This window comes from Podarcis cretensis (assembly GCF_951804945.1).
Source record: "Podarcis cretensis genome assembly, chromosome: 12".
Taxonomy (NCBI): domain Eukaryota; kingdom Metazoa; phylum Chordata; class Lepidosauria; order Squamata; family Lacertidae; genus Podarcis; species Podarcis cretensis.
Genome location: NC_137181.1, coordinates 57,501,077 through 57,517,601, shown reverse-complemented (window position 1 = coordinate 57,517,601; position 16,525 = coordinate 57,501,077). Strand labels below are relative to the sequence as shown.

The window sequence follows — 16,525 nt, the reverse complement described above, 5'->3', positions numbered from 1 at the left end:
AATGTGCCCAATGGTGTATAATTAGTGCAGGAATACTTAGGGGTATATCTATCTATAAATGTATGTACATTCCCCTATATACTTGCTGTGGCTGGACAGCTCAGTCGGTGGAGCATGCCACTTAATCTCAGGGTTGTGGGTTCAAGGAAAAAGGTTCCTGCAGTTCAGGGGGTTGGACTAGATGACCCTCCTGGTCCCTATCTATCTATCTATCTATCTATCTATCTATCTATCTATCTATCTATCATCTATCTATATCTATCTATCTATCTATCTATCATCTATCTATCTATCTATCTATCTATCTATCTATCTATCTATCTATCATCTATCTATCCATCATCTATCTATCTATCATCTATCTATCTATCTATCTATCTATCTATCTATCTATCATCTATCTATCTATCTATCTATCTATCTATCTATCATCTATCTATCTATCTATCTATCTATCTATCTATCTATCTAATCTATCTCTATACCTATCTACCTACCTACCTACCTACCTACCTACCTAACTATCTGGGAGTAAGCTCCATTGCACTTCCATCTATGATTCTATACGACTTTCAGGCGCAGGAGGAGAGAAAATTTAAACCTGGCTTTTAATAAGAAGCAGCAGTAGCTAAGCTTCTTGTCTTGCTCCGCGACGACTCCTTGGTCTGAATTTGTGGCCGTGGCGCAGAGGGAGAGATCCAGCTCGCCTCCTCCCTTTCCCGCTGCCACCCTCCTTTCCCCAAATCTCTTTCCAGGATTTATTGCGCGCATCAAACCTCTCGCTGGGGGGAAACGAATCGCCGCTTGGAGACGCCCCGGGAGAAACGTGGAGCCGGCGATGATGTCGCTCCGGGATTAAAGGGAGCCGAGGCAAGTGATGTCAACGTGCGTGCCTGGGGAGAAGAGCGCCCCCATCTCCCCCCGGCCCGACGGACGGCCCCGAGCGAGCGACCCCGTTCGCGCGTCATCGGCGGCACCGCTTATAAAGAGGGTCCGGCCAAGCCCGCTTCTGCCTGCAACCTCCTGGCTCCGAGCTGCGCGCAGAGCAAGGCAGGGCTGGCACTCGGCTACCTCGCCGCCTCTCCAAAGGAAAACCGACGGCGCGCCCTCCGCGAAGCTCTCCGGCCATGGCGATGGTGGCTCTCTTGGCGTGGCTGGGGCTGTGGCTGGGGCGCGCCACGTCGGGGCTGCCCGGCTCTCCCTGCGAGCCGGTGCGCATCCCCATGTGCCGCCACATGCCCTGGAACATGACCCGCATGCCCAACCACCTGCACCACAGCACCCAGGAGAACGCCGTGCTGGCCATCGAGCAGTACCAGGAGCTGGTGGCCGCCGGCTGCAGCCCGGTGCTCAGCTTCTTCCTGTGCGCCATGTACGCGCCCATCTGCGCCGTCGAGTTCCTGCACGACCCCATCAAGCCCTGCAAGGCGCTGTGCCAGCGCGCCCGAGACGGCTGCGAGCCCCTCATGAAGAGGTACAACCACAGCTGGCCCGAAGCCCTGGCCTGCCAAGACCTGCCCGTCTACGACCGAGGGGTCTGCATCGCCCCCGAGGCCATCGTCACGGATCTGCCGGAAGGTGAGGATTGGAGAGGAGAGCTACACGGGACGGGGCGGGCAGGAGGGCACGGACTTGTTTGCGCCCCGGACAAGGACGTGTCCATGGGAGGTTTTGAGGCAGAGGCTGGACGGCAGTCTGTCAGGGATGCTTCAGTCGAGATTTCTGCAGGGCGAGAGGTGGACTAGATGAGCCTGGGGGTCCCATCCCGCTCTACTATTCTATGATCATATATATCTTTACCCGGGAGTAAGTTCGATGGCACTTAGGTCTGTGAGAGCCCCAGGCAGGCCTCCCAAATGAGGCTGGCGCACCCCAGCCTCGTTGCCGGAGCAAGATGCCCCCGCGATTTCGGTGGGACTTGCCTTTCCCTCGGCGGCCTGATCCCGGGTAGCTTCCTCGGAAGCAAGCCTCCCCGCAGAGGAGGAAACGAGGCAGGTCAGATCTTCCCTCGAGGTTGGGACGCCTTGCCAAAGGGGTCCCACCTGGACGCAAGCTCAGCCTCCCTCGGAAACAAGGGCAACAGGTGCGCGCCGTTATTATTAATAATATTTATTTATGCCCCGTCTTTTCCTCCGACAGAGACTCAAGGCGGTTTACAGATTAAATAAGAACGGCAAAAAAGTGAAGCTAAAAAACAAACAATTAAACTAATAGAATTAAAACTATTAGTAATACAAGTAATTACAGTTTCAGAGGAACTTTTCCCAAGGAAAAGCGAGCTGGCTCTGCGCAGTGCGACCCGGAGATTGAGCACATTTGCTCGGAGGGTAAATCGCATGGAAAGCGAAGGGGCTGACTTGGGAGTAACTGCGCTGGGGTTCAGCTTGCCAACGGGGCTCCAGGACGTGCGCGCTCTTCCAGGGTTTGAGAAGTTGTCAGACCATCTTTCCCCGATGAGCATATATTTTCTAAAAATTAAAGGAAAAGCCCTCTCCTTTCCGCCCCATCAAATTTCTAATTGCTCCCGGGTTTTTTCGTTTTTTCTTTTCCATTTCCATTTTGCGTGTTCCCTCCTGAAGAAGACGTGAAGTGGATCGATTTATCTGACGACGTGATGGTCCACGAAAAGCCTCTGTTTCCCGAGTGCAAGACCTCAAGCCACGGTGAGCGCCTCTTTCTAAGACTGGACACGATCAGCTCGCCGAAAATGTGTATTTCCATTATATATATGTATATTTTTCTGTTTTGCTTTCAATGCAGAGCGCTGCAAGTGCAAGAAGGTCAAGCCCACTCTGGCGACGTATCTGACCAAAAACTACTCTTACGGTGAGTCAGTCCGCAACACTTTATTTCTATTTAAAAAGTGAAAAGTTGCTGCGTTATCCTTTCTCCCATCTCGTGTCTGGTTTCGTATCATCGGGATCTCCCTTTTTTTGCCCTTTTCGTTCAGCGGACTTCGGTTCTTCGGGAAATCTGATCCCTTTAATTATCTGAGTCCAGAGAAAATATACATATAAAAGACAAGATTCAAAACGAATCGTGGCAGCGATTTTATCGTTGCTTCTTTCCCCCAGAACTTTGGGTTTTCTCCCACATCAGAACCAGCCTTCAGTGGTTTTTGAAGACACTGAGATTTACTGAAATGCAAGTTATTTCTTCTTAAAGGGAAAGAAAGGAGAGAGAATGAAAGAACTTATTTCTTAGATCCAAATCACTTGGGATTGCGACGAAACAGACTTTGGGGTTCTCAGTTGGACAAGGCACAAAAGTGTTGCTTAAAAAAACAGCAACCGGATAAGGCACTGTGTTTCTCAAATAATAGTAATACTTTTGATTTAATACCTAAGAGAACGGGTATTTGGGTGCATTCCTGAATAAGCTAGATGCCAGTGAAATCTAAGCATTTTACAGCTCCATGTTTAATATGTTTAATATTGGAAAACTCAGTGGTTGGAAGTATGCCCCATTGAACTCAATGGCATTTACTTCTGAGTAAACATACACCCCATCACCTTGAAGGGAATAAAAACCCAATCGTAACTATGTTTAGTAAACATTAGCTTTCTAAAAAATATGCATAGAATTGTGGGCAAAAAGTATTCATTGGAGCTTACTCTCAAGTAAGTTGTGTAGGACTGCAGAATCCATCCCCCCACCCCAAATATAATCATATATCTTATCTCCAGATATGATCTTGCATAGATGAAAACTCAGCTGTTCTGCTGAAATCAACAGCAGGATAAAAGCACTCCCTGTGTTAAAATGCCAAATACCAGCTTTATAAATTCAGATGATTAAGTTAGCAGGGCATTATTTTAGGGAGGGTAAAAATAAATGAATCCATACACAGGACAAATACACTGAAAAAAATCTTAAGTTTCGCTAGAAATCTATTATAAATTGATCGTGTGACATGTGTTTGTACTGACAAATGGAATGTGTTTCAATGCAAAATTAGTGCTAATATCCAGACTTTAAAGCCATTGTTGTTTTTGACAATATCCAGAATACAAGGTTCCGTGGGGAAATAAAAGATTGCCTGCCTTTGTGTTTACACTCTTTGTGGAAGCGCAGGAGAAGGGACAGGAATGGGATGAGAAAGGAGATGTTGCAAAGACTGGATTAACAAGACCGGGATCAAAATTGTATCATTTGTTCTTCCTATACCTGTGGCACTTTTTAACAATTATGAGCAACCCTATGCATGCCTACTCAAAATAAGCCCACTGAATTCACTGAGACCTACTACTGAGAAGGTCTGTATAGGATTGCACCGTTGCTCCCCAAAGTGGTTATCAGCTATTCTGAACAGAATACTAAAGCATGGTCCCTTCCAAATCTACAATGTTATGATTTGATGATTCCAAAGAGTAAGCAGGCTTCATCACATGTCTCACTTATTGGACCAGGAATAGTAGCCGTAGGTCTGATGTTTATCTAAGCATGCATCAGAATGCATGTCTCAAAGGTAGACATTGCTGTTCATTTGAATGAACATGGATCTTCACATTCTGGTACAATGCCACCCATAAATGCATGGCAAACATGAGACAGGATGGAGCACAGAAGGCCAGATAAAAGTGCAGTGTTTAAGCTGACCTTCTAAAAGATCCGTGAGAATGGATTTGGTAGGCTTCTTTTCAAAGGCAATTCCGCAAAGGAGAAGCCACCACTGAGAAAACCCTGTTCCTGGTTAACGATAACCCTGTCTCCCTAGGTAATGGGATTCACAATAGGGCTTCAGCGCTTGATCTCAGCTCTCAGGAGAGGTAGGAATCCTACTCAGGCAGACAGCCCTCAAATATCCTAGGCACAGGGCATTTAGGAACTGAAAACCAGTTATTTGCACATCAGTCTCCTATTCTTTCTCACTGGTGTAAGCATTTGAAATCAGTAGAATGAGCTGTGGACAGAAGCAAGCAAGAAAATAAAAATAAATGCATCTTTACATACATTTGTGTGTGTGTGTGTGTGTGTTTATGTGCCTAAATAAAGTGTCATCTCAACTTCCATCAACTTTTGCCTAAAGCAAAAAATACTCCTTCCTGTTTCATATTTTAGAGATGTTTTTAAAAGCTTTTATAATTTCAGAGATGGTACATGCAGGCTTGCATTGAGAGATCTGAAGTCTGCTGAAGCAAGAACAAGTCTCACAATTCAGTGGGACTTACTCTGTAACAAATGTGCCGCTTACAGTGGAACTTAGCGAGACTGGACTCTGAGTAACCATATATAGTATCGGCTGTTAGCTACGTGGCATTCTGGTTTACACTTTTCTTTATGTGTTGCAGTTATTCGTGCTAAAGTCAAGAGCTTAGAGAGAGGAGGTTGCAATGAAATAACCACAATGGTTGACGTGAAAGACGTCTTGAAATCTTCAACTCCTCTTCCCCGTTCTCTCATGCCTCTGCGTACAAATTCCTCCTGCCAATGTCCCCCTCTTCTACCAAACCAAGATGTCCTCATTATGTGTTATGAGTGGCGCTCAAGGTAAGCAAGGATCAGGGGGCAGGAAACCGCTGCCAAGATGCCTGCTTTAACATGTTCTATTTGCATTTTTGGTGAACCCAACAAACAACACCCTTTGACATGCATGGAGCTGCCCCATCCCTTGAAAAACCTAAGAATGCCCCCTGAGGGCAGCCTTTGGGTCCCACGGCTGAAGTGGTGGACTTGGTTTGGTGGTTGGATCCTGCCAGCAAAACGCTCAGCCCGGCCACATCACCCGCTGCCACCACCACCGCTTTTGTCAGGTGCTGCCATGCAACACTACCAAAGAATGCCTAGGGCAGTGGTGACCAAACTTGGCCCTCCAGCTGTTTTGGGACTACAATTCCCATCACCCCTGACCACTGGTCCTGTTAGCTAGGGATGATGGGAGTTGTAGTCCTCAAACAGCTGGAGGGCCAAGTTTGGCCATCACTGGCCTAGGGGGTTGGTACTGTCACCTTCCAGCATGTGCTGCCTGAGGCAGTTGCCTCATTTTGCCTCATGGTAGGGCTGGCCTTGGAGGGACACAGGTGGCGCTGTGGTCTAAACCACTGAGCCTAGGGCTTGCCGATCGGAAGGTCGGCGGTTCAATTCCCCGCGACGGGGTGAGCTCCCGCTGCTTGGTCCCTGCTCCTGCCAACCTAGCAGTTCAAAAGCACATCAAAGTGCAAGTAGATAAATAGGTACCGCTCCGGCAGGAAGGTAAATGGCGTTTCCGTGCGCTGCTCTGGTTTCGCCAGAAGCGGCTTAGTCCTGCTAGCACATGGCCCGGAAAAACTGTCTGCAGACAAACACCGGCTCCCTCAGCCTGTAAAGCGAGATGAGCGCCGCAACCCCAGAGTCGTCTGTGACTGGACTTAACTGTCAGGGGTCCTTTACCTTTACTTTAGGGCTGGCCTTGAGCCGATGACTAAAATCCACTTTATCCTACCAGTGAGTAGGGTTGCATGATGCACTGAACTCCTCAAGGGAAGGGTGGGGTAGAAATAGAATTAGTAATAATATGGAGGGATAGCTCAGTCAGTGGAGCATGAGACTCAGTGCTGTGGGTTCAAGCCCCGCGTTGGGCAAAAAGATTTCTGTATTGCAGGGGGTTGGACTAGATGACCCTCGGGTCCCTTCCAGCTCTGTGATTCTTTGATTCCAAATCTGAGCTCTTGTATACATAGGAGGGATTGTATCAAGGATTTTATAGAATTATAGATTTGGAAGGGACCCTGAGGGTCATCTCTAGTGCAGCCCTCTGCCATGCAACAATCTCAACACTCAGTCCCCCATCCAGTTTGAAACCATACTGGACCCTGCTCAGCTTTGCAAAACACTGGGGTAGGAAGCCAGAGAAGATGGATAGAAAACCCTTAAGCAAAGGTAGACTTCCTATGTTTTGATTCTGGAGATGGTGGTGGGAATGACCAGTGCTTTTTCCAGGGGGTGCTTAAGGGTACATAGTACCAGCACCTGTCTTTGTTGTTGTAAAAAGGTGTGGCAGTTACTGTAACAACTTCATGTTGAGTCCCGACACCTCTTTTTCTAGGGGGAAAAAGCCCTGCTCTTGACTAATCTTGAGTTATTTGAGAATGCCAACCCATCAGTGTGAAGGCTTTCAAAATTAAGCTGAGGAATGGGAAAAGATTAGAAAGAATTCTGTTTTTCATGGAACAAGTTTGCCAGTGATGTTTTTAAAGGTCACTGAGGTTTTAATTTTATATGCTTTGTTAAAGGATCTGAAAAAGAAAGCAAAAACAAAATATTGTGTTTCTCATTTGAACTTAGCCATATGTAAACAGGGTTTGAGTTACAGTGGCTTCTTAAAAATGTTAGAAGTAACAGTCTCTTGCTTGGAAAAGTGCTGAAGGAAATACCACATTCTTGTTTCTAGCAGTTTCCCCCTTTTCTGATTATACAGTATTTCAGGCCTCAGCCTTGGATTCAAAGACGCAGAAGTCTCACATTCTCCTGGGGTCACAACAGCAAAACTCATCACAAACACTCAGACCGATACAGTACAGGGTGAAAGGGTGTCTACCACATGTGTTGCAGAGCAGAAAATAATAATAATTCTAAAACAAAACATTTTATCTAGCAATGAACTGACACAACAAGCACCCACATATGACAGTACAAAGGCTGTGCAAGTCATATCTTGCATCTTTTAAACAGCCGCTCTGCAAGCCCAGATTGATCTTGTGTCGTAAGATTACTTCCTGTGGATTGTGCCCTCTGTTTTAACACCACACACAAAAAATTGGCACTGACTCTCTTTTATTACATAGTAGAAGAAGTCATCCATAATCATCCTCTGGGAAACCTAGACGCTTTGGCTAGATTCTTGAGATTCATTTCAAGTTTGACTCTTCTACTCTTTGTAGAGTCCAGTCCAAAATGAATCTCCGAAGTCCTTGCACCAGACTGGGCCCTATCTAGAGCTTAATGTGGCCTTAATCTTAAAATAAATAAACTTCCTTCAGACCATTTCTGGAATAGATTTGTGAGGAAGGTGCCTATCCTTACAGCAAAGCCATGTATTTTAAATTATTTTATATGTTACTATAAACACGATGATATCAAATAATCAGTAAGATTCTTCTGCAATCAATAAGAAAATAAAGAGACTTGTAGCAGTTAATTTAGACAACCATCAGAATTTTTATTTAACCCCACCTTTTCATCTGCATTGTATTTGCTAATGAGAATATTGATTAAAGGCAACTAAATCAAATATTGTGGGCAAAGTCCAGAAAAGTTAAGAATGCATATGACTGGAGACCTAGACATGCTTAGATGTGAATAAGTCCCCACGGAACTCAAAGGGACTTACTTTTTAGTAGATAGACAAGGAATTGCACTATGAATTATTCTGGGCGGGAGCCAGCTATGTTTTACTCAGAACAGGCCCGTGGAAATAACTACATTTGGTCCATTAAATTCAATAGATTTACTGCGAGTAAAAATCAGTTGAAATCCATTAATTTCTGTGAAGAAACTGAACCCACTGAATTCAGTCAGGCTTCCTCCCAGGTAGGAGTGTTATCCTTAGGCACATCTTCCCCACCGAAATAAACGAAACTTAGAAGTGCTTGATTTTGACTGAAATGAGCCCAGCATTTAAAAAATGTTTTATTCTATATTCAGGAAACGATATTTCTTTTGTACCCTTCTTGATTCTACAATTAACATTTCAGGTTAATGCTTCTTGATGGATGCTCAGTTGAAAAATGGAAGGATCCTCTGAGTAAACGATTTAAGGTAAGACCACCTGAGGCTTCTCAATATTTTATCTTCAAAAAATAGGATGCACTGCCTCACCGCACTCTTCAGCAGCTATACTCTAAAAATTGTAGCCAGCAGTCATTAGGAAAATGGGGTGGTATGGACAGGTATATGTAATGCAGAGGTATACAGTCTCAAAAAAACATTTTGTCCATCTTCCTCAGTAAGCTTAGAGTATCAAAAATAAAATAAAACATGGGGTTTTTAGGGAAAAAACCCTGTGCCCATTTTCGTCACTGGATGCAGCTATTGTTGTGGATGGTACAATTAAGAACATATATACAAGAAGCTGCATCAAGAAGCATATTAACATAAACCCTGTCTGTATATAAACAAGTTGCTATGGTATGAACCCAACCCTGCAGTTTCCCTTCTGCACCGCAAGATTTCAGGAGGATATTATTGTATTGCAATGACCACTTCCTTGGCAGGCTTGTCAAAACCCTTTTCCAAACGGTTCCAGGGAATTTTGGTCTTCCACGTTTGCCTTGCTGGAAATTCCCTCTGAGGCTTCTTTCCTCGCACTTCACAAAACATGAGAAATAATGCCAAGTTGGCTTCTGGTGGAGAGATAAGCTTTTAGAAATAAGTACGTACTGCATTTCATGGCTCTTTCTTCCTCATGCTAGATGGAGACAGGGGCATCGTCAGGACTGGGTCCCAGATCTTCAGCCTTAATACAAAAAAATTACAGTGTTTACAGGATGGCTTTATTTCTGAAATTCAGCCTGAATTTTCAGTTCTACCTCTAAATTAGGATATACGTATGTGACTCCGACTCCCCCTAACCCGCTTTCTTATTTTTTTTTTTATAGAATATTTATTAAAGTTTTCCAAAAATAATACAGTGTGGAAAAAAAGAAAAAATAACATAAATACAAAAATATAAAAATATAAAAATACAAAAATAATTAAAAACACATAGAATTTCCATTACTTATTTTCTTGTGACTTATTTTCCAGACCTCCTCATACCTCCCTTTCTTGTATTCCAATTCAAATTGTTAGTTCAGCAAATCTTCACCATTTGGTTTTTACTTATTTCTAAACCTTATTTTTCATATCTCTTAAGCATTACAGCTGGAAACCCCTTAATTTCTGTCCAACATCGTTCTAACATTCATCCCGCTTTCTTAATTTACGTTTTCCTAGAGATGGGAACAGCGACTCCAAGAACAGAAGCAACGGGCAGGTCCAAATAAAAACCAGAATGCTAGAAACTCCGGGCGCAGTGGGATGCCAAAGCAAAACCTGAAGAACACCAACCCAGTGCTCACTAGTCCCAAGAAAATCAACAAGCTCAGAAGCGATCAGAAAGAAATCAGCCCCAAAAACATATGAATTTCCCCAGAAGCTGACTTGGGTGTGTTTCCTGAACTCATCGACGTAAATGTTCAGTGTTGTATTTCAAACAGACATCCTGTGAACAATTTACTTTTACAGGATTTTTTAAAGCTGCAGATATAGCTTTGCATTAACATGTGGTGGGCTGAAAAGCAAGTGATTCGGGGTATGCTTAGCACAACCAGTCGTAGTTTACCAGTTTGCATCTGAAGAGCATCCTGTGATTTAAATGTGTGTAGTGGAAATTTGTCTACGTGCTATTAAGGCTGGCTTTGCACATTTTACATTGGGGCAGCCACTATTATTCACGTTTCCATAGTTGAGCCCCACCAGGGGAATATCACTCGGTCATCCTGATTCCTCGTAAGAATTCTAGCAAAAGGGGAGCCACGTGTTCCTCTTTCTCTGGTGTTCTGCAGAAGTGTGTGAGAGCATACAAAGGCTTTTCTGAACCACCACGGCTCCTGGCTAGCCTTCTTTGTAATCAGATTTTGTAACATACTAAATCAAACTTTTCCTTTGGACCAGCTTTTGTTGTAATGTTTAATTTTGCAGTACTTAAAAACCAGTACCCTTTTGAGGTATGTGTGTGTGGAAAGTTCAGGAATAATTGGTGGTACTTATTTAGTCCTACTCAGAGTAGACCCACTGACGTTAAAGGACTTGACTAACGTAGGTTCATTAATTTCAATGGCTCTAATCTGGACAAGACTTAGTTGGAAACCACCTGATATCTACATATTTACGCCATGTCGTTTTATTATGAACAGAGATTCCTAAAACAGAGTGAGCAACAATTCCATTGTGGGGTTCTGAAATATTGTTTTTAAAAATTAGAGAAGGTTTTAAATGTTACTAGCAACTTGAGCTGAAACATATCTGCCCGAATCTGGAAACCACCCTCCCTTTAGAGGTGCGTATGGATCTCTTTCACTTTTGAAACGCCTCCTTTGTTTAGATGGCCAGTTAGCAAGCATCTGCCACTGTGTGCATGGATGAGGGGGAAGGTAGCTGAAACAGACAGGAAGTCTTTTGGAAAGAAGGAAAATGTTTTGATGCACCAGATCTCCTGTGTCCATAAAGTATCCCTAGATCAGTGTGATTACCTGCAGAAAGATCGGCAACTACAGAATTTTCTCGTTTCTTTCTAAAACAGGAGTTTGCTGCCACCCTCACTATTCCTGTACCCATTGCACTGTATGAAAAGCTGCAATCGAACCCTCCATCTCTTCCAGTTTCTTGCAGTAGGTACTGAAGGCTGCCATTCTTGCCCATGATCGAGATTCAGTAGCTTTACTGAGAAACAGAGTCAGGCTTGGTTTGAGTTTCTTCGCCTTTTGGCTAAGAACCTAAGACAATGGCCTCTTTGATCCAACATCCAGTTTTCACAGTCCCCAACTGGATGCCTGTGGGAAACCCACAAGTTGGACCCCAAAGTCTGAGAGCACCCTCCCCTCTTGTGGTTTCCAGCCCCCAAGCATACTGTCTGATCGTGGAGGCAGAGGATAGCCGCCATGGCTAGTAGCCAGGAATATCATCCATGAATTTGTCTTATCCTCCTTTAGCATCATCCAAGTTGGCAGCCATCACAGCCTGTATCTAGATCATAGGAACATAGAGTTGGAAGAGACCCTGAGGACCATCTATTACAACCCCCTTCATTGCAGTAATATACAGCTGTCCCATATGGGGATCAAACCTGCAACCTTGGTGTTATCAGCACCATGCTCTAACCAACTGAGCTAACAGTGGGATTCAGTTGTGCATGAGGTTTTCTGGATTGTGGCCCCACCATATTTAAGTTAGTTCCACTGGTTCTACATTATGTATATAGTACAGAGACAAAAGCTCACCCACTGTGCATTTTCGCTCATAGTTGCACTCCACTGTAATTGCCAATAGGCTATCCATGTTTTTTAACACTGGGCAGTTTGAAAAAGGTAATTTGCGTCTTCATTAATGGGAGGTTTTGGAGCGCAAAGGTAAACAAAATAGCTGGCTGTGCATGCTGGTACGTTAGGATCTGGTGGAGCTGGGCCAATGTGTTTAGTGTCTGTAAGTCTTTAGTCAGAGCAATCTTTTTACAGGGAGAATTTTTTAAATCTCTTGCACCTTAATTTTAAACACATTCATCTGTAAGAGGTAGATACCTCACCATGTTTTTTTCTTTTCTTTTTTATTGTTTTCTATTAGTAAGGAAATACTGATTTCCTTTTGCTTTGTCAGATTCTGCAAGCTTTTATATAGGTTGCCCAAAATGCTGATTGGCTCACAGCTGGTCGTGCACAACTTTGATTAGCCGTTGGCTGTGATCTCGCCTCCTTCCCCTGTCCTAGATTAGTTTGCATTTTATGAATGGATTGGGATGTTTTTTTACACCCACAAAGGTACCACATGAACTTTCATGTGTTTATCCATTTGTTTCTCATCCTGTTGCTGTTTCTTAAAGCAAAATCCATTTGTAAAAGTGCTCTGGGCAGGTTCTGCAGCTGAAAGCCAGTCTCCTGCAAGCTGCCTCTGCTGCAAAACCCACCGTCATCCTGGAGACAGAGTAAGTTTTTGACTGCACTTGTTAAGCGTAGCAGCATCTGTTTCTTAAGTATTTCAGTGTACACTATTTTAAAAACTTCCATAGCTCTGCTACTTCTTCTTAATAAACCAAATGGGTTGCCTGAAACTTCTGCAATGATTTGCAACACTGCTAGTTTTCTGCTATTTCATTTCTGTGAAAATAAAATCTCTTATTTTCTTTTTTAAAAAAATAATAATAATTAAAGGGTAGGGGGATGTAAAATAATTGCCAGCATAGAATTTGCACCTTTTCTTTCTAATGTAAGTGACCATGAATGACATTCTGCTGTATGAGTCAATAAATGTGTTAATAGTCAAATACATTTGACTACTGTATTTTTATTTAAGTTTTGAAATGTCACTCTACAAAAAAAGCTTAATTCTTTAAAGCTTGTCTTCCCCAGCAGTGCAGCATTGGATTCAGAGGCACCCTAAGCGCCATCTTCGTAGTCATGCGGGTGGCGCTGTGGTCTAAACCACTGAGCCTCTTGGGCTTGGCGATCGGAAGGTTGGCGATTCGAATCCCCACAACGGGGTGAGCTCCCATTGCTCCTGCCAACTTAGCAGTTCGAAAACACACCAGTACAAGTAGATAAATAGGCACCGCTGTTGCGGGAAGGTGAACAGTTTTTCCATGTGCTCTGGCTTCCATCACAGTGGCCCATTGTGCCAGAAGTGGTTTAGTCATGCTGGCCACATGACGTGGAAAGCTGTGGACAAACGCCAGCCTCAGCCTGAAGCGAGATGAGCGCCGCAACCCCATAGTTGCCTTTGACTGGACTTAATCTGTCCAGGGGTCCTTTACTTTTACCTTAAGTGCCACCCTCGTGTCTCTCTGCAGTGCCCCTCCAGCCAGCCTGCGTGGTTAGCTGCCTTCCATCCCACATGAGAATTCTGTCCACTTCCTCCTTTTCATTCCCAGAACCATTTTCAGGAAACAAGCCCCCCCCCTCCGCTTCCAGCATCCCCCAGTCCAGGGGTCTGCAACCCGCGGCTCCAGAGCCGCATGTGGCTCTTTTACACCTTTGCCGCGGCTCCGGGGCAGATACTAGCGAGGGGAGGAGGCGCATTGTGCGCCCCGACACTCCCCACTGTGGCGGGCGCTATACTGGCTGTGATGTCGCATGGGGGCGGTGCGTGCGTTAGTCACGCACCGTCCCGATGTCACCTGCCCGCCCGCCCGCTACATTGTAAGGGGCATGTACGCTGGTCACTGTTTTGAAGGGGAGTGAAGAACACACACAAAAAAAAAGGTAACTTGTTAATTTAACGTTTATTTCTATGAGGAGGAGTAATTCTGAGGGATCAAACAAAGAAATAATAAAAAGTGACAAAAAAGTTATTTTTATAATGACGAATTTTGCAGCTCCCAGTTTTTTTTTTCTTCGGAAACGGGTCCAAGTGGCTCTTTTTGTCTTAAAGGTTGCAGACCCCTGCCCCAGTCCATCTGTGACATTTGCCCATTCTTTTTGAAAATGTCTGTACAGGGGGAGAGAAAGAGTTAATAGGTAGACCAATAGAAAAGCCAGAGGCGGAGCCTACCTGTTTATAAAAAGGGCTTAGCCAAAGGTTTGGTTGGTTAGTTGGTCGGTTAAGGCAGTTCGGAAAGCAGTTGGCAGACAGATGGAAATAGAAAGACAGTTAGTGCAGTTGGTTCTTGTGTGAGGGGAGGTAGAAGAGTTAGAGCCAGGATAAAATAAGACTAAGAGGGTAAAGGGTAACAGGGTTTCGAATGCATTTAAAGTTTATTTGTGTTTGCAATAAACTAGTCTTCATTGTTAATTTAAGAACCTGACTGAGATTAAGCGATTTACCGGGGAGGACCTGGTTGGTGGCAGCGGATTAGTGGTGTACAGGTCAATAGTCTGTGAGACGACCGGGGGCTCCGTACAAACGCCACACCATCACCCTGGCAACCTGTTTCTTGAGCCAATTGCAAAAGGCCCCCATTGCTTATATCAGGCCAAGGGTAATCCTGCTCCAGAAGCCACTGGGCAGAGAGTCTGATGTTTTGCAGATGGCTTACCATTATCAAACAACCCAGGCCATTATCAGCCTCTTGTTTCTTCCGTGAACCTCCCCACCAGCGAACCATCACCAGGATGACCTCAGGAGGAAACTAGACGATATTATTTCCAGCCCTTGCTAAATTCATGAATTTATGAGTTTGCTCAAATTCTAACCCTTTACTGAATGTAGAGATTATGGGGTGTCTGCCCCCTATGGGTATAGCCAGCGGGGGCAGGGGGCAGCTGCTCCCCTAAATCAAGTAAACAAAAAAATTACATAACTAACTGACCAATCACATCACAGGTAACTCAGTTCTGCCCCCCAACATAAAGTCTGCCCCCTAACATAAATCCTGGCTATGCCCATGTGCCCCCCCAAAAAACTCATAACAATATACTTATAAACAAAACCTAACTGAGCATCTGTTATTTTTGTCTTACATTTGTATCCAGCTTTTCCTTCAAGGAGCTACACAGGAATCATCCCATTTCTGAGGGCCTTCTGGCGGTTCCCTCACTGTGAGATGTGAGGTTACAGGGAACCAGGCAGAGGGCCTTCTCGGTGGTGGCACCCACCCTGTGGAATGCCCTCCCTTCAGATGTCAAGGAAATAAACAACAATCTGACTTTTAGAAGACATCTAAAGGCATCCCTGTTTAGGGAATACATGTTTGATGTATTTATTGTGTTTTTAATATTCTGTTGGGAGCTGCCCAGAGTGACAGAGGAAACTCAGCCGGATGGGCAGGGTATAAACAAACAAACAACAATTATTATTATTTCATGCTCACATCCACCATGAAAAATAGATGGATCAAAATAGCTCCTTGGCAGAGCCGGTACTGGAATCCAAGTCTCTGGAGTGATGTCCCCTTGTCTAGGGATGGGCTGGTTGCTTTAGTGTGGATTTTGGAATTTTCCTTATGAGCCAACACTCATTTTGTAGGAGTGCTCAAGGCACACACATTCCACCTTTCTGCAAAAGGCAAAGGGAGCAGCTGTTGGCCCATAAATGTGAGCCTGAGCCTGAAAATGGGAATCAATGAAGAGGAGCAAGGTCGGGACAGCAGCAGCATAACGACATCATGCCATGAACAGAGTATCCCTATACAGTGGTACCTTGGGTTAAGAACTTAATTCGTTCCGGAGGTCCGTTCTTAACCTGAAGCACCACTTTAGCTAATGGGGCCTCCCACTGCTGCTGCGCCACCGCTGCGCGATTTCTGTTCTCATCCTGAAGCAAAGTTCTTAACCCGAGGTACTATTTCTGGGTTAGCGGAGTCTGTAACCTGAAGCGTATGTAACCTGAAGCATATGTACCACTGTATGTTATTGAGGAATGAGGAGTTGTCCAAGGACTGGTTTTTTGGTAGCAACCTTGTGTCTGCTATAAGCAACTAGTTCTGCCCTTGAGAGACAGAGTTTTTTTTTAAAGAATCAAATGTCACTTTTGCTTAATTTTTTTGCTTAATTTTATATTATTGAACTAAGTTGTGGGGTAGAAAGTGCCAGAGTTTCCCACCAACACAGCCATATACAAACTGTCAGAAGTAATGCCATGCTGAAACGTGTAATCATCAATAGGTCTAAAAACTGTTAGTGGCATATTATGCAATTACTTTGCAATATTAACCACAGAAAGAACTACAAGCACAATGTTCAGTCACGTGTTTGTATTATACAAATGATGTTTGATGATGGTGAAATTCTTGTAGTTAAGCCTCGCCATCCAAGGTTAGAATAGAGAACATCACTCTGCTAGAATGTAATGTAGCCCCCATCACAGGCAAGATTTCCACTGTTATCAGTGTGGAAGAACTGCACGTTGCGAGATTGACTAG

At 44.3% G+C, this 16,525-nt stretch overlaps 1 protein-coding gene across 1 annotated transcript; it reads left to right on the top strand.

Annotated features, from left to right (window-relative positions):
- Nucleotides 1-1,127: 1,127 nt before the first annotated feature.
- Nucleotides 1,128-10,739, top strand: SFRP4 (secreted frizzled related protein 4; the record flags this gene model as incomplete). The annotated part of the gene is made up of 6 exons (XM_079947631.1): nucleotides 1,128-1,578; nucleotides 2,580-2,663; nucleotides 2,761-2,826; nucleotides 5,292-5,490; nucleotides 8,673-8,736; nucleotides 9,913-10,739. 6 exons carry the CDS (start codon nucleotides 1,128-1,130, stop codon nucleotides 10,099-10,101), a joined length of 1,053 nt encoding a protein of 350 aa, XP_079803757.1. The 3' UTR covers nucleotides 10,102-10,739.
- Nucleotides 10,740-16,525: the final 5,786 nt, after the last annotated feature.